Source organism: Maniola hyperantus, chromosome 1 (assembly GCF_902806685.2).
Source record: "Maniola hyperantus chromosome 1, iAphHyp1.2, whole genome shotgun sequence".
Classification (NCBI taxonomy): Eukaryota; Metazoa; Arthropoda; class Insecta; order Lepidoptera; family Nymphalidae; genus Maniola; species Maniola hyperantus.
Genome location: NC_048536.1, coordinates 6,227,354 through 6,246,173, shown reverse-complemented (window position 1 = coordinate 6,246,173; position 18,820 = coordinate 6,227,354). Strand labels below are relative to the sequence as shown.

At 36.1% G+C, this 18,820-nt stretch overlaps 1 protein-coding gene across 2 annotated transcripts in view; it reads left to right on the top strand.

Moving 5' to 3' along the window:
• The first annotated feature begins 1,303 nt into the window (after positions 1–1,303).
• LOC117996204 (muscle, skeletal receptor tyrosine-protein kinase-like) overlaps positions 1,304–18,820 on the top strand; it is a 38,754-nt gene continuing 21,237 nt past the window's right edge. The window contains exons 1-2 of one of the 2 annotated variants that reach the window (XM_069504709.1): positions 1,304–1,625; positions 1,726–1,801. In XM_069504709.1, the coding sequence (XP_069360810.1) occupies positions 1,748–1,801 (54 nt within the window). In that variant the 5' untranslated portion in view covers positions 1,304–1,625; positions 1,726–1,747. Of the gene's footprint in view, positions 1,642–1,725; positions 1,802–18,820 lie in introns of both variants that reach the window. The other variant, XM_069504742.1, reaches the window with a different exon arrangement.

Below are 18,820 nucleotides of genomic sequence, written 5' to 3'. Positions count from 1 at the left end.
TCCGTCTGTCTGTCTGTCTGTCTGTCTGTCTGTCTGTCTGTCTGTCTGTCTGTCTGTCTGTCTGTCTGTCTGTCTGTCTGTCCGTCTGTCTGTCTGTCTGTCTGTCTGTCCGTTTGTCAAGAAACCTACAGGGTACTTACCGTCGACCTAGAATCATGAAATTTGACAGGAAGGTGGGTCTTATAGCTGACATTTGGGGAAAAATCTGAAAACCGTGAATTTTGGGTTAGATCACACAAAAAAAATTAATTGTGGTCATGAAATAATAATTGGTATTTTCAACTTTCGAAGTGAGTGACTATATCAAGTGGGGTATCATATGAAAGGTCTTCATCTGTACATTCTAAAACAGATTTTTATTTATTTTTATGCATCATAGTTTTTGAATTATCGTGCAAAATGTCGAAAAAATACGACTGTAGTACGGAACCCTCATTGCGCGAGCCTGACTCGCACTTGGCCGGTTTTTTTAGAGCAACTAATATTGATGTAGAAGTTATTGATTAAGATAAAATTATTAAGTATGTAGGTGTAATTGTTAACAGAATAACCACATGAGTTGTCTACAACTAACTGGTCAAGTGCGTGTCACGTCACGCACGTCAATCGTGCCAATCACGCATAAGGGTAGGGTTCCGTAGTCATGCTAGCAACTTTAGATAACGGTCGTTATTTCATAAATGGTAGTTTTTCCGTTAAACTGTCTAATGAACCTCATACCTAATGATTTTGAATCTATTCAATAAGATATTATTCGGAGGGATAAACCAATTTTTTCATTTCAACATTTAAACTCTCACTTTTCATATTCAGGAGGTACCTAGCCTGTTTTTTGAATATGCTTCTGTGTTACTAGCGGTAACAGCTTCTACTTTACAATCCTTTATTTTTAAAATTGCTGTCACACAGACAGACGGGTATATACCTACGGGCACACAGATAGACGACTAGACACACTGGACGAAACTGTAAGGAATTATAAATTAATTTTACTAAGGAACTCTAAAAACAACCTGTTTGAAAATATATTATGGGATTTTCCGTTGTCATCCTTTTTTAAAATGATTTAGAGATGTTAATGCTTTTTTCGTATTATGATCCCAAAAACAGGTTTTTAAAAAGGAAATAATACCTACCAAGAAAAAATCAACATTTTTCCTCAAACAGTATGACTCAAAACCGTAATCATAATGGGTTGCAACAAATCTCAGATATTTTAATCTATCAACAAGCTAATGTATTACTTAGTGAAGAGCAATTAGGATGAGAAGGGTAAATAAAGTGATCTATTTGAATGATTCTGAGTAGGCGGGAGGTGTGCGGCAACCGGGACGTGGAGATCGCGCGTGGAGCCCGGAGGCGGGAGTGCCGCGTTGCCGCCAAAGGATGCCCACTCCGACATAGTGTGGGCCTGCAGTGAGTCGCTCCCCAGCCGCACGGTCCCGCTCCACGCCGCGAACGTCAAACTTTTTTCAGCGAAAATACGATCTAAACGGATTACGGGGTAACGGAACGTAATGCACAGTTTCTGGATTCATGCAGTTCTTTGTAGTGCTTGTGAAGTGGTAACATTTCTTACTGGAAAAGAAAAACTTTATCGTGCTGAAACTTTTCATAATTAGCTAGTGAGTGATTTTTTAGGTACTTAGTGCAAATCTTAGACCGTTAATTAAAAGACTGTATTGAGAAGACGTTTCCTCTAACTAGAATGTGTTTTATTTGTAGATAGTTAATTGTAACAAGAAATATGAAGAAGAAAAATCAAGTTGAAACTTCGGAAAAGCCGAACCGAAAACGAAGGGTTAGTAAAGTCTTTCAGGAAACTTTTATTTTATTTTGACCATTTATCATTTATTCGTTTCAATTTATTTTTGTACATATATTTATGTCGGACTTTTACAAATGTACAAGTAGGTATAACGCGTAAAATTTAACTTCTCACACGCCATTTTAACTTTTTGTGTTAAATGTCATGTCAAAAGTACGATTTTATAAAGGTGAACCGTACTTTTGACATGACAGTTGACCCATTATAGAGTTCAAATGGCGCGTTAGGAGTCCTTTTTTGCGGACTAGGTATATAATCTAGAAACAATCGGTACCTACCTGTATATTTACTTAAGCCATTGAATTCAATGCTAGTGACAATAATTATAGTGACTTAAGCTATTTTACGACTTCGTCCGCGTGGATTTAGGTTTTTTAAAAATCCCGTGGGCACTCTGATTTTCCGAGTTAAACTTTAGCCTGTATCCATATCCGGGATGCGAGCTATCTCTGTAGCAAATTTCGTCAAAATCGGTTGAACGGATGGGCCGTGAAAAGCTAGCAGACAGACAAACAGACAGACACATTTTCGCATGTACAAAATTAGTAGGTATGGATGGAATCCATCCAAGCCCGCCAATTCATACACTTAGATATAGATTTTTTAATTCGCGTGGGAACACTGATTTTCCGGCGCAATATACCTAGCTAAGTGCCTATCACGTAGGTCCGTCACCAGGTTGCAAGTTGTCTCTGCAACAAACGTCAAAATCGGTTAAAAAGATAAGCCGTGAAAAGCCAGCAGACAAACAGACAGACACACTTATGCATTTATAATATTGGTACTGGTTAAACTAATCATCAGTGTGTACTGTGCCATCTGTATCAAAGGTCTATAGTCTATACCCTATAAGGTAACGTAAGTATTTGTTGCAATAAGGAGTAAACAAGTACCTCCCTCCACAACACTGTAACTGCACAGTGTTATAATTAATTACACACAGATACAGTTCCCTGGTGGTAGAGTGAAAATTTTAAAATAATAATTATATTTTCTCTATTATTCATCATAATCATCATGATCAACCCATCGCCGGCTCACTACAGAGCACGGGTCTCCTGTCAGAGAGAAGGGTTTGGCCATAGTCTACCACGCTAGCCATGTGCGGATTGGTAGACTTCACACACCTTTGAGAACATTATGGAGAACTCATAGGCATGCACGTTTCCTCACGATGTTTTCCTTCACCGTTAAAGCACGTGATATTTAATTACTTAAAACGCACAGAGCTCCGAAAAGTTATAGGTGCGTGCCCGGGGTCGAACCCCCGACCTCCGATTAGAAGGCGGACGTCCTAACCACTAGGCTATTACAGCTTTTTCAGCTCTATTATTACCACAGCAATATTATTGCACAGCTATGGCTCATACAAGCCATAGTAAATAATAAAAATTCAATTTATTATTGAACTAGCGACCCGCCCCGGCTTCACATGGGTGTAATGTAGATACTAATGTGGTGTCATTGAGGTGTCATTGCCTCGGAAACTCTCAAATGAGAGGATTTCTTTCCGACCTAATTCACATTATTTCAATTTCTCTAGGGATCTCTAATTTTTTGAGAATTAAACTATAGCTATAAACCTTCCTCTTGAATCACTCTATCTGTTGGTGAAAACCGCATTAAAATCCGTTGCGTAGTTTAAAAGATCTACGCGTTCATACATACATACAGACAGCGGGAAACGACTTTATACCTACTATGTAGAGATAGAGATTTTCTAGGACCGAGAAATGGATCTCTGGAAATAGGGCGAAAAATTATTTTGAATGTAAAATGGCATAATAATCACTGAGGACTGAGGTATTTAGTAATTCAATGATCATAATTCCTAAGCTCATTACCCATATAAACGCGAAAATGTGTTTGTTGCTTTATTTGTCGTCCTTCAATCACGCCGCAACGGAACAACGGATCGACCTGATTTTTTACATACGACTGAAGACCTGGGAGAGTAACATAGGGTACGATTTGCCCCGGAAAATCAAAGCGTTCCCACGGGATTTGTTGAAATCCAAATCCACGCGGACGAAGTCGGGGGCAAAAATCAGCAAGTATGTATATTATATAAACATGGAATTTATCTATATAACTATATCCCTATGTGATACCAATTCATTTAAGTAATCAATCGATAATTTGGATAACTAAGCTTTTTGTAACTCTATTTCCTGAATCACAATAGGTAAACTAAAAGCTCTGGCTAAAATAAAAGCAGTTTCTATGCGGTTTATTTATTGACCGGGTAATCATGTGGGTAGTCGATTAGCGTTTATACGGGAAATAATTTGAATTCTACTTGAAATGCAAACACTATCTGTGTGGTAAAGTAATGTTAAGCTGATTAATCGCCCCGTAATTCAATTAGTATCGATTGAAGAAACAGGAAGCTGGTTGCTACTACTATTTATCCTGTGTAAGAACTTCTTGAGCGCTAAAGTCTTATGTTATTCAATTGACGTTGGGATTTCTAGGTTTTTTATTAAAATCCAAATACAGGCAGGAACAAAGACTGCGATCTCATCTGGAAGTCTTACTTGGAAGGGGCAACTATGGCAGTTATTATGAAACTTATCCAACCCCCTATTAATATCTACGCGGAATCGTACGAATCGCTTGGCGGCAAGGCTTGCTAGCTATCAACGACTGAAGTCTTCCATCCGACAAAAGCCAATTTCGAAACTACAAATTTTCAAAATTCCGCTGCCGGGAATCGAACCGAGATCTTTCACTTACAAGACCACATTGGTTACCACTGCACCATGGATGTCGTAAAAGGTTCTTTAAAAGTGACCGCACAGTAAAATAATACGTTTAGATTTAGCAGACCCTCCAATGGTCGATTTTAAGCAAATCGCTTTAACCGCTGTAGGTATACAAGCGGCACTAGACTGTGTTCGATGGAGTCAGGAGATCCTTGCGAGAGAAGAATAATTGCGGGAAATACCAGCACTCTAACTGAATAAATAACCTGACTCTTGCTGCATACTGTAAGAAGTAAGAACTACGGTCAACGGTGTTGCAAGTTGCAGTCATTGCTTAAAGCGACGCTTTCATCCATACAATCCAGCGGTCGTAAAATATCCGAATGATCACATTTAATGCAAATGGCATGTTCGAAGAGATATAAAATTTTTATTGACGTTTTAAATTTATTAAATCATACTTTATTTTCGTGCGGCGTGAAATACGGCCTCGTAACGACACGCTTCCAAGTTAACATCGCAAGTTGGGTTGGTTCTTAATAACTAGCGACCCGCCCCGGCTTCGCATGGGCGCAATGTAGATACTCCGACATTTTGTTCAAATGTCGTCATATTTTATCAAATTAACACAAACCAATATTAAACTATACCTATAAACCTTCCTCTTAAATCACTCTATCTATTGGTGAAAACCGCATTAGAATCCGTTGCGTATAGTTTAAATGATCTACGCGTTCATACATACAGACAGCGGGAAGTGACTTTATTTTATACTATGTAGAGATAACCTGTGTTTAATTACACCTGAACTCTTAAACGAATTGCTTCTACACTCCATATTAAAGAGAAATACTAGGTAGATATTTCAAATAGGTACCGTCTATGTCTCGCACCGGCTTTCCACGGAGAGCTCACATTTTCCATTGACAAAATATATTATTATGAATATTATGTTGCATTGTGTTACAAATTACAATACATAATATAAGTACTTAATTATAAACTTTCCAACTGAAATGTTCTGAATGGTAATTACTAATTAAACTCCATATTGAAATTCACTGAGTAGTTATAGCCTATATAGTTACTAATTTTTTTACCAAACTCGAACGTGTTACTAATCATAGGGAAGAAATAAAAAAAACCTTCTTAATAAGTAAGAATAAGGTGAACTTGAAAGAATAACTTTTATAAGAAAAAAATAATTTTAAATACCATGAATTTTGAAAATTTTAAAAATAAAAGAATTTGACGGGGTTATGAAGTATAGTAACGTCTACAGTGAATTTCATTCCCTATTCCGAATGAACTCTATTGTGATTCGGGGAGAAAATAAATTAATTCGACCCAATAAGTAGATACACAAACACGTAAAGTACACAAAGACTCCAAGGGAGCAGTTTAAAAATAAATGTAGGTAGTTAAAATAACAAATTAGGTTCTACGCAGCGACTTTAGCACTCTAATTTTTTCGAATTCAAAAAGCACCGCAATCATCGCATCACGCTCGCAAGTTAGTGGCCAATAAATAATTCAGAATCGTGATTTGACTGCAGTTCCATGATGAGAATGCTTGCAGGTTAGCGTCGACCCAAAGCATTATTATTTTAGTTTTGATCGTCCCTTTACGAACTACCTACGCCATCGTTGACATTTAGACAGTGCTAAGGGCCAAATCAATATTACCTAGTATATGAAACCACGTAGTATAAGGGTACGTTTCCACTGACGCGGAGTGGAACGAAGTAGAGCAGGCAAATGCTTCTATTGAACCGGTTCTTCTATTGAAGCAGGCCGCGTGTTCATATATTTTATTAGACTAGCAACCCGCCCCGGCTTCGCACGGGTAGCTTATTACAATTTTCGTAGGGATCTCAAATTTTTGAAATAAAATGGACCCTATGTTACTCAGGATTGTACTACTTTTGAAGCTCAGGAAGCTTTCTAAGGTGATAAATTTTCAAAATCGGTTCAGCAGTTCCAGAGATTACTTCTTATAAACAAACTTACTAACTTTATCTCTTTATAATATATGTATAGAAGAATTTGAAAGTCCGCTTAACTCTGCACCACTCCATTTACACAGTATCCACTTATGCGGAGTGGAGATGTCGAGCACTGTGATTTTAGCCAATTAACGGTTTGCTCGGCTCCACTCCGCCTAGCTCCAAGTCAGTGGAAACGCACCTTAAAATCGTACACCTACTTATTTATGGGCAAGGTAGTGAACTTCCAAAATAATTCACTTATTGTGGACGTAAAAAATATTGCATAAAATAAAATAAAAAAGTCGAACCCTAAATCGAAGCGAACCATCGGAATTTAGCGAGCGGAAAAGCGACGGTGATTGTGGCAAAGAATTATTATTTCAATAATTGAATGTATAAGCTAACCAACAAACAATAGTTATTTGTTATGCAAGGGTGCAAAGATGTTATTTGTCCCGAGAGTTTGAATTGAATTCCGAGCCAGCGAAGGATTCTAAGGTTGAACCACGAGCGAAGCGAGTGCTTCAAAGATAGAATCCCTGAGCGTAGCGAGGAATTCAAAGACTCGAGCGCAAATAGCACCCGTGCGAAACACACAACTTTTCATCTCACTACAGCGAGGAAAACATGTTTGATACAAGAGGCGCCAGTACCGTGGAGGTTTCAATAAAAAGTTTCTATATGAATAGGGCACAACCACAAGTCAGCCATTGAAGGAGGTTGTTATTAATTTTTATATTAGAACTTGACTATAATAGGCTACTTGACAATTTTTTTAAGTTGGTCTTAAATGGTTAATATTTGTCCTATTATATCAAAAAAATTAACACTATATTTTTTTGCGCCCTAAAAACCGTAAAACTTTAATTTAAAAAAATATTTTTCTTAGACAGGTGAAAACACTGTCGGCCATGTTTGGCCGATAGATTATCTGTGCTCTGACGTCATGCATTTGTAAACAACAGTATAACCACAGGGTTATACTGTTGTTACCACAGGGTTATACTGTTGTTTACAAATGCATGACGTCAGAGCACAGATAATCTATCGGCCAAACATGGCCGACAGTGTTTTCACCTGTCTAAGAAAAATATTTTTTTAAATTAAAGTTTTACGGTTTTTAGGGCGCAAAAAAATATAGTGTTAATTTTTTTGATATAATAGGACAAATATTAACCATTTAAGACCAACTTAAAAAAATTGTCAAGTAGCCTATTGTGTATTCAATAAACGGAAGCCGAGTAGGTAAATAGGAATTTTGTTTAATTCAATGGTATTTAAAATAAAAAAGTTCCAACGGGTCAATAATACCTAAAATTGTAAAGACTGTAAGGACGAACCATGTTTCTGAACGTTTCATTATGACGTGGTATTTTAACAGAAAGAAAAAAGCAAAACCATAGACCACACACAGTTCGTCACGTTCGAATTTCAACTCGTACTTTTCGCCCTAGGGCCCAAAATTACCACTTTCCACACAGATTTCCAAAGGAGGAACGGATTCTTTCCGAGCGAGTGAGATGAAAAGGTCTTTTTATTTTATTCAATAGCCTCTAGTATCAACAATGCGAGTTATCAGATTCAAAATAAATTTCCGTAGTTTATTTCTGGGATCTTATCAGATTAAATATATTGAAACCACTTTGTAAGTTAAGTCTGGAAGGTCATTGGCATAATGTCCAGCTATCATGCCATGTTAGTAGGCATTGGGAATATGCCAGCTTCAATTTTTTGTCGAGACACGTAAGGCCCCCTTATACGGAAAGACTACCTTTCTATAACTCTATAAATTACTTGATTGATAGAATGATTGTATGTAATAATAACAACTTTTTGTGATCCTTTTTCTTTCTTAATGTATTTTGAAATCTTGATGAAAATAATCAATAGATAGATACATTATTTTTATTAATACTCTCTAATAATAATTATTAAAACTCTCTAATCTATATATTATATAAAATTCAAAGTCCTGACTGACTGACTGACTGACATATATATCAACGCACAGCCTAAGCCGCTGGTCCTAAAGACATGAAATTTGAAGGGTAGGTATATTCTTTGTAAAGAGTAGGTATCCACTAAGAAAGGATTTTTCGAAATTCCACCCCTAAGTGGGTTTAATGGGGGATGGAAGTTTGTATGAAAGTCGGTTATTTTTCAAGTTATTTGCATGAAAATTGGTATTTGGGTTTTCGGTCACAAATGAAGAAATACGTGTTTCAATATATACTTACTTAGTTTGTAAGCTTTTGAATTCCAATACTCTTCACCATCATTTAGATTTTAGAATTTTTCACGAGGAAGGTTTATACAATACGAGTATGTAGGACATAGATATATCCAAACCATCCACATATTTTACCTACTTTGGTTAGTTTAGGGTTAACTACACATAGGTACCAACTTTGCAAAGCTGGGATAAGTCATTACTCATTACTTAGTAGTATCTATTTAGAAATAAAAGCAAAATAGGTTGATCTCTTTAATTATCTTATATACAAAAAATTAATTATTTTCGAAAACATTGGTTTGTGAGACCGCTGGCGCCACGAGAATTCAAAATGGTTGAAGACTGACTAGCCAAGACTGACTGACTTAAAAACTAGCCAAGTTTAAAAAATCGTATTGCAAATATTATTTGAATTAGTCGGTGTAAATACTAAGTACGAGACGAGTATACGTATTGTGAGCAGCTTTATAGTATGAGTAGACCAGACCGATCGAGATTTTTATGCAGAACACTCTCTGTCCAAATGCGATGACATACCTAGGTATCTACCTTTTAGAAGCTTTCCTCGACTTGCGTTGGCAGATGTAACCGTAGTCCGTAACTACTGTTGAATAAGCAATAGCGATGCGTAAATAGATAAGTCTAATGTTTACCTATTCAAATATGCAATGGATTCGTCATAGTTATTTTCTTTGGGAAATTAGTTATAGCGATACCTTTTGGCTATCGGACTATCTCCGCGGCCGACGGCGAGTGTGAGTTTAAGCTTTACTTACTGTAGACTGTTGATAACGATAATTAACTATTATCTATAGCTATTTGCGTTTACCGATGGTATTGCATCAACCTAGATGGGAATGCAACGTGTTTATAATGCGTTCAGTCTTGAAATATTAAGTAATTATTTTTATAACTAGGCAAAGTCAACTCTCCACGACATCATGTCCGTGAGATCTTAATGGTATAACGCCACGATATCACCTATTTGACTAAATTGTTATTGAAACTGCGTGACTGCACTGCAGCGATAAGAAAACGCACGTGTTGTACCTAAGTAGGTGAAAAGGATTGGCGGCTAATAAATAATGGGTTTGAGTGGGATTGGGTTACGACCCAAGCGGATCGTGCAAACTGGAAGCCCTGGGTGACTTCTGTAGATAATCAACCCATCACTAGCCTCTACTGACCACCAGCCTGGACTCCTCTCAAAATGAAAAGGGTTTAGTTCATAGTCCGCCCGCGCTGGTCTATTGCGAATTGGTAGACTTCAAACATGATTGCGGACATTATGAAGAACTCTAGGGCATGTGTGAGGGCATGCAGGTTCTGGAGTTGTGTGCGTTTTTAGTAGGTAATTAAATATCACTTGCTTTAACGATGAAGGAAAACATCCTAAGGAAACCTTAGATAGTAATTTTAGGTAGGTATTTTTAAAAAGAATTTTGATGTGCCTAGGCTCTAATGGTCTAAGCAAAATAAATTGTGTCAAGACTGAGTTAGCTGCGACTAGCGCGTTATATTTATCTACCTGTCTCTATCGATGAACTTAGGTAAATGGGTGCTTTAGACTGTTTATTTAAATTTCAAAACGCAGCTTTAACAGAATTTTTACATTTTAAGTATAATTAATGTATAATTTTGATAGTTTTATCAACAATTGCGGCTACCATACACCTACATTTGATCGGCTCTCGAACCTTTGACCTGCGAAGCTGTTATCGGCAAAACTTTACGAATTGAGCGATATCTTTACGTCATTCACAAGCCTATAATATTTAAAGTTGTTTAAAGAAAGTCGTTAGTAGGTTCAAAGGACATTTGTTATTGAATTCCGAGTTCTAACTCTTCAATCCTAATGCTGCAAGGTACTGAACCGTGTAGATTTGGAAAGTTTTGCTGGTGAATTGATATTTTAGGTACCAAGCAATGACTACTTACACTAGATAGCTTAAGAAAAACCGACTCCCTAAACCACTACAAAGTAAAAATAATTTTTGTTTTTACAAGTGTATGTAGGTATGTAGGAAGTCGGGCGGGCATATTAAAAAAAAACTAGAAATCAAAGCTTGAAGCTCGCTTCAAGCTTAGGAAGTCGGTTTTTTAAATATTTTTTTAGTGTTTGTGGTTATTGAAGTCTGTTTTAATTTTATTTTTGAATTTTTTTACATCACTCTCCACCTGCTTAAATAACCTATAATTTTATTGTCAAAATAATTTATGCGTCTACCAACAAATAATAATTTCTTTATTCATATTTCATGTAGACGTTAATAGAGTCACCAGTTTAGTGCATAAATCATATGCTAATTTCTTGCTTTCGAAAGTAGTTGAACATAAATCATACCGAGAAAACATTATTCCCACTGATTGGATTACAAGAAAAAGCTTATCATACGATCAATTAATAAACGGACAAGGTGGTCCAACCGTAAATAATGAAAGACAGACCGGCGTCTCTAAATTAATGGTTCACGTTAAGTAAAATACACGGCTCATATTTATTTGCATTTGACTGAGAACTCTCTGGTGAGATGGGCGGGCGGGGACCCGAAGATAGCGAGGTCGCGTTCCGAGATAACATGTGAGATAACAACACATCTTCACTACGCTACACGATTGTCTTTGCTCCTGCGACTTAGCTTGTAGGGTGCGTCTGCTGCATTTCTTTGATAAACTCATGAGTAAAAACATATTATTTTTATTTTTATGACCGTCAACCATTGAGATTTTTCTTCAAAATAGCTTGGAGCCTTTTGTAGTTAGTTAGTTTTGGTACTAAACATATTTTGGATTTAGTTACCATAATCACATTGATAATTAATACGTACCTAGTTATAAAGTATTGAAAAAAATTCTCTCGCGACTTGAACAAGTAGGTACAATGAAATTAATTTAAAGTATTCCTTTCATTTAGGACACAACCTATAAAAAATATTATACCATTTTCTAATGAAGTTTTTAACAGTCGATTGAATCTTAATTCAAAGTGCAACAAGTTTTATTTATGACCGTTGATCTCTAATCGGAGTTAAGCTTTACGAGCTTCGCGCTTGTAAAACTATTCATGCTTGCTCTCCAATATTTATTAGGCCTTCACTACCTATTTCATAAAATTACGTTGTTCAAACATTTTTACTGAGAGGAAATCAAAGAATAACTTAAGATATCTGAGATGCATCTCGGTAAAATATACCTACCTAAATAATAAACTATTAACAGATATGTACTACTTATGATAAAAAACCCGTCAAGTGCGAGTCAGACTCGCACGTGAAAGTTTCCGTACCATCGTACAAGATATAAGTGCTTAGGTATTTAAGTGCGGAAACCAGCTCAGAGCGAAGAAAGAAAAAAGAAGTGCTTAGGTTGTAACACAACGAAGTAGAATTTCTCCACTTAAATTGTTGAATTCGTTTTCAACAATTCAACGTATGTACTTTTTTTTTAATTTAGGCTGACTAATTGACTGATCTATCAACGCACAGCTCAAACTACTGGACTGATAGGGCTGGGTATGTAGATAGCTATTATGACGTATAGCATCCGGTAACAAAGGATATTTAAAAAAATTATTCCTAAAGGTTACCCCTTTAGAAATTAAAAAATAGGGGTTTAAAATTTGTGTACTCCACGCGGGCGAAGTCGCGGGCAAAAGTTAGTAGATAGAAATACACACTCTGTGAAAATTTCAACTCTCTATCTATTACGGTTCATGAGATACAGTCCGCTGACAGACAGTCGGACGAGCAGACGGACGGACAGCAGAGGATTAGCAGGTAATAGGGTCCCGTTGACACCCTTGGTATACGGAACCCTAAAAATGCTTTAATATTACATTTTCATAAATATATATGGTGCCTATAAATATTTATTTTCTATTTAAACTCCGTAGGTAGGTACAAGCTTTTTATTTACTGCACAAGTGCACACCATCAAGATTATGAAAAGCCGCGTAGACATGAAGCGTTATCGTAATCCACACGTAATACATCTTCTCTGTTATCTTATCTATACGGTAGTAGGTAGGTACGAGTATATACACAGATCCTCGATTACCTACATAGGCAAAGTTGAATGAAATTAATGAATTCATAGTCAGCCCCTCCTCGGGAATCTGCATTGCAGCTTTTTAGCCCCGCGATTCTATACTAATATCAATCAATCATCATCAATCAATCAATATATATATATATATATATATATATATATATATATATATTATATATATATATATATATATGCTTATAATAAAACTGTAACAGGTCAAATTCTGTACATTGAAGATATTTTGAAAATTTTTTTTCGAGGGCACTCTATAATCGATACTGAACCCAAAACTGTAATTTTTTTCATTTTTGTCTGTCTGTCTGTCTATCTGTCTGTCTGTCTGTCTGTCTGTATCACGGCCGCGCATCACGCTGAAACTACTGAATGGATTCCAATGAAACTTGGTACGATTTGAGGTCATACTATGAGGAAGAATATAGGATACTTTTTATCCCGAAATTCAGCATGGTTCCCGTAGGAGAGGTGACGGAAGTTAAAATGTATACTGAGTTGTAATTCATTAACGCGTAGTCCGATTTCATTCATTCTTTTTTTGTTAGAAAGGGGATATTTTAAAGATTGTAGGTACCAAGCAACGACAACAATCCCGAAAAATCAAAGAGTTCCCACGGGATTTTAAAAGACGTAAATCCACGCGGACGAAGTCGCAGGAATCCGCTAGTAATATAATAAATGCGAACGTGTGTCTGTCTGTCTGTCTGCTAGCTTTCCACGACCCAACGGCTTAACCGATTTTGATGAAATTTGGTACAGAGGTAGCTTACATCCCGTTCCCGGGGAAGGACATCTATAAGTACCTACTTCATATTTTTTTGAGACTCCACTATGGCACCTCATTGGCACCGACCCCAAAAAAATATTATTATAGAACTATATTATTAACTCTTTTATATATTTAGTAATAATTTTTTTTTTTTTAATTTTTAGTGTTTTTTTATATATTTTTTATTCAGATACAAGTTAGCCCCTGACTGCAATCTCACCTATACAATTTTTAAAATCGGTCCAGGCATCGTCCAGTAATCGGAGACCATACATTAAATATTTTTTTTGCAAATCTCGAAAAAATCGATGTACAATGTACATACATAAAAAACCGGCCAAGTGCGAATCAGACTCGCGTCTGTAATACGGAACCCTCGGTGCGCGAGTCTGACTCGCACTTGGCCGGTTTTTTGGAATATAAAGTAGCTTGTATCCTTCACCGGAATGCAAGCTAGCTTTGAACCAAAATTTCATCAAAACCGAGTATGTAAACGGTGTAAAGTTAACAGACGGGTAGACACTTTTGCATTTATAATATTAGTTTGGAAGCGGTATGGAATTATGGATTTTTGACATTTTACGTATTGTACTGATTTTCTTCTTAAAAAATTACAGATAGATCGAGAGCCCGTGATAATTCTATGGAAGTGTTCAATAAAAGCTTAAAGTTGGTATGGTAAATTTCCTCGGCGTTGCGTGAATATGGAATACCTATATGCCAACTGGTCCGTAATGAGCTGTAATTTTTAAATTTTAGGCCCTGAACTATCTAGGTAGTTTTAGTCACCTTAGATTTTATTGTAACAACCCCTTCCATTGTATGAGCTATAAGAGATGTAATTTTTATAAAAAGCAAGGTAAGTAGGCATCTTTCCAATAACAACTATGAAACATTTTAAGCACACCTGCTATAAGTAGGTCCTGGCAAGTGGCAGGATTGCCAGTCACTTTGACAGACAAGAACATAATATTTGAATATTTAAATCAGTAAACAACTTTTAACAATAAACACTTCTAATTATAACTTTACGTAATCATTGATTTTAATAAAAAAATAAACATAAGTAGACTGCGGCCTACCTTCAGAGTTTTGTTTCCTATATGTATAGGTATTCATACAGTAAGAAAATCACCCTACAAACATTCAGCTTTGATCAACCACCTACTCAACTCTCCCACGGACTCTAGGTAAAATGTTTACAAATTATTTTAACCCCGAGGTTAGTGATTTATTGGTTAAAGAAATGGTCCCCGAACAAATGATTAAGATTTTTTTTTAACTTAAAAAGATAATGACATTTTAAAAACCCACGTCCAGTTTAAGTGATAGGTAAACTAAGGATTAGGTTTTTTTTAATTTGTACCGAAAACATTTACAACAAAGAGAAAAAGAGAGTAAAAGTAGACAGGGAAGCACTTATCTCTATGAGAGATCTTTACCAGTGGACGTGATTGATATTCCCGACGGATTAAAGTTAAAAAAATATTGGTATATACATTGTGGTTTTAGTAGAAATAAACGTTATGTAAAATGGCAGTATGTTTTAAATAATAAATTAGCACTATCAAAATAAAATATGTTTTCCCATTTTATGTGAGAAATATCCAAACACACTTTCCCATTTTACACTTAACATCCGTAGAGATAATTTATTAACTGGTATCACGTATCAAAAGTTTATAGTTATGGAGCTTTTAATGTTGTGTGTACAAGTAATGATCGGTATTTATAAAGTGGAAGCGCAGCCAGTGGGAACTCGCCGTAAATGTAGTACCTAATTAACGTCACTTGCCTCCGTGCAGTTTCCATAAACTGCCTATGTCACGCGCCTTATGAGGATGGACTGCTGAATTCTTGCGTTTTTCTTTCACAATACCGAATGAGAAGCCCCGAGCGCAGGTTGTGCTAAGGAGTTTTGCAAACTGGTATGGGGATGAGAATGCTCTAAGTGTACCTTTTGCAGTGTACACAGGTTGAATTTAAAAATGCAGCCGCCTTTTAATATCGATTGCTGCGAATTCTCGGATCTCGGTAGGTAGGTATGTGAACTTGGAAATATTGACGCAAGGAATATTGATTTACTTAAATGGTTCAATATTTCTACATTGAAAAGAAACAAAAAAGATGGTTATTTTACATTGCAGCGATTATTTTATCGAAAGGAAAGAAGAAAATTGTAGATTTATCTTGGAAAACGTCTGGTTCGCATCAAAATTGTTAAGTGTGCAAAAAATGTAACTTGTTTCATATCTTTGGTTTGATGACTTGAAGGAAACAAGTGGAAGAATTTTCTTACAATTTACAATAGTAGGTACATTGAAATAAAGCATTTTAATTTGCTTTTCTCTCGATTTACTTAATAGAGAGTCGTGCTTTATCTACTGCTGATTTAGTTTTTATGATAAAAAAACCAGTTGAGTAGGTACCTACTCTACCTACAGTGATACAGACAGACAGACAGACAGACAGATAGACAGACAGACAGACAAAAATGAAAAAAATTACAGTTTTGGGTTCAGTATCGATTATAGAGTGCCCTCGAAAAAGAATTTCAAAATACTATCTTCAATGTATTGAATTTGACCTGTTACAGTTTTATTATAATTACTAGCTGACCCAGCGAACTTCGTTCCGCCTAACAGTCGATTCAAATTTTTTATTTTAAAAAAAAATATATCAATTCACTATCAGAAATTCTAAAATCCCCACGATTTAGGACTTCAGTACTTTGCAGCATCAGGATTGAGGAGTTAGGATCCGAAGTTCAATGATGTAGCCTATGCTTGGTACCTAAAATAATTTTGCATCATCCGCAGTTCCTGAAACATTATAGTTTAGGATTGCTGTACCCTACATCATCACGGTTGAGGAGTTGAGACTTGAAGTCTGAGAATAAAGTCGTTGCTTGGTACCTACAATATGAATTCACTATGAACACTTCCTGAATCTTGATAACCCAGGCGGGCAGTAACCCTGCAGCATCAGGATTAAGAAGTTGAATCCAGAATTTTTTATGTGACCACGACGTAAACTTTTTTTGTTGATTTAAAAAAAAAATTTGCAAATCGGTCCAGAAACCTCGAAAAAATCGATGTAGAAAAAAGAACCACCTCCTTTTTGACAGTCGGTTAAAAACCGATGACCTTGAAATATTTACGGAACAATTTTTAAAATATCCCCTTTCTAACAAAAAAACAATGAATGAAATCGGACTACGCGTTAATGAATTACAACTCAGTATACATTTTAACTTTCGTCCCCTCTCCTACGGGAACCATGCTGAATTTCGGGATAAAAAGTATCCTATATTCTTCCTCATAGTATGACCTCAAATCGTACCAAGTTTCATTGGAATCCATTCAGTAGTTTTAGCGTGATGCGCGGCCGTGATACAGACAGACAGACAGACAGACAAAAATGAAAAAAATTACAGTTTTGGGTTCAGTATCGATTATAGAGTGCCCTCGAAAAAAAATTTTCAAAATATCTTCAATGTACAGAATTTGACCTGTTACAGTTTTATTATAAGTATTGATTGATTGATTCTAAAATCCCCACGATTTAGGACTTCAGTACTTTGCAGCATCAGGATTGAGGAGTTAGGATCCAAAGTTCAATGATGTAGCCTATGCTTGGTACCTAAAATAATTTTGCATCATCCGCAGTTCCTGAAACATTATAGTTTAGGATTGCTGTACCCTACATCATCACGGTTGAGGAGTTCAGACTTGAAGTCTGAGAATAAAATCGTTGCTTGGTACCTACAATATGAATTCACTATGAACACTTCCTGAATCTTGATAACCCAGGCGGGCAGTAACCCTGCAGCATCAGGATTAAGAAGTTGAATCCAGATTTTTTTATGTGACCACGACTTAAACTTTTTTGTTGATTTAAAAAAAAATATTTGCAAATCGGTCCAGAAACCTCGAAAAAATCGATGTAGAAAAAAGAACCACCTCCTTTTTGACAGTCGGTTAAAAACCGATGACCTTGAAATATTTACGGAACAATCTTTAAAATATCCCCTTTCTAACAAAAAAACAATGAATGAAATCGGACTACGCGTTAATGAATTACAACTCAGTATACATTTTAACTTTCGTCCCCTCTCCTACGGGAACCATGCTGAATTTCGGGATAAAAAGTATCCTATATTCTTCCTCATAGTATGACCTCAAATCGTACCAAGTTTCATTGGAATCCATTCAGTAGTTTCAGCGTGATGCGCGGCCGTGATACAGACAGACAGACAGACAGACAGACAGACAGACAGACAAAAATGAAAAAAAATACAGTTTTGGGTTCAGTATCGATTATAGAGTGCCCTCGAAAAAAAAATTTCAAAATATCTTCAATGTACAGAATTGGACCTGTTACAGTTTTATTATAAGTTATTATATTATTATTATTATTATTATATTATATATAAGTATGGATGATGATGTACAGAATTGGACCTGTTACAGTTTTATTATAAGTATTGATTGATGATTGATGATTGATGATAAGTATATTGATTATTATTTATTATTCAAAATTCAAAATTCAAAATATCTTCAATGTACAGAATTTGACCTGTTACAGTTTTATTATAAGTATTGATATAATAACCACTCACTCACTGACTGACTGACTGACTAATCACGAAATCTCAGAACCTATAAAGCCTACAAACTTGAAATTTGGAATGTAGGTTCTTTCTTAGACGTAGGTGTCAGCTTAGAAACGGTTTTGAAAAATTCCCCCCCTAAGGGTGCGAAAGGGGGTCGAAGGTAGTATGAAAGTCCTATGTTTTTGGAGTTAGAGACGTGAAAATCGACATTAAGGTTGCTTAAGGGTAGGGTGATTCCCCCTTTAAGGGTGGTAAAATAGGGGGGCAATGTTTTATAGAAAAGTTTTAACAATTGTTATTTTTACTTGAAATTTGAAATGTAGGCTATTTCTAGGGGGTAGGTATCAGATAAGAAATGATGTAACTAAATTCCGCCCCTAAGGGAGTAAAATGGGGGTGGAAGGTTTATGTGAAAATCCTATGTTTTTGAAGTTAGAGATATGAAAATTGGCATTTAGGTATTCTGGGTTCCGTGTCTTAAGGTGAGATTGAGTGAGTAGGTAAGTGAGGCCTTTTGCAGCGGGAAAATTTCAGATCTCATGAGAAACCAGTACGCGGACGAAGTCGCGGGCATCTGCTAGTCTTTGATAACAATGATTTCTGTGGTATCAGATTTA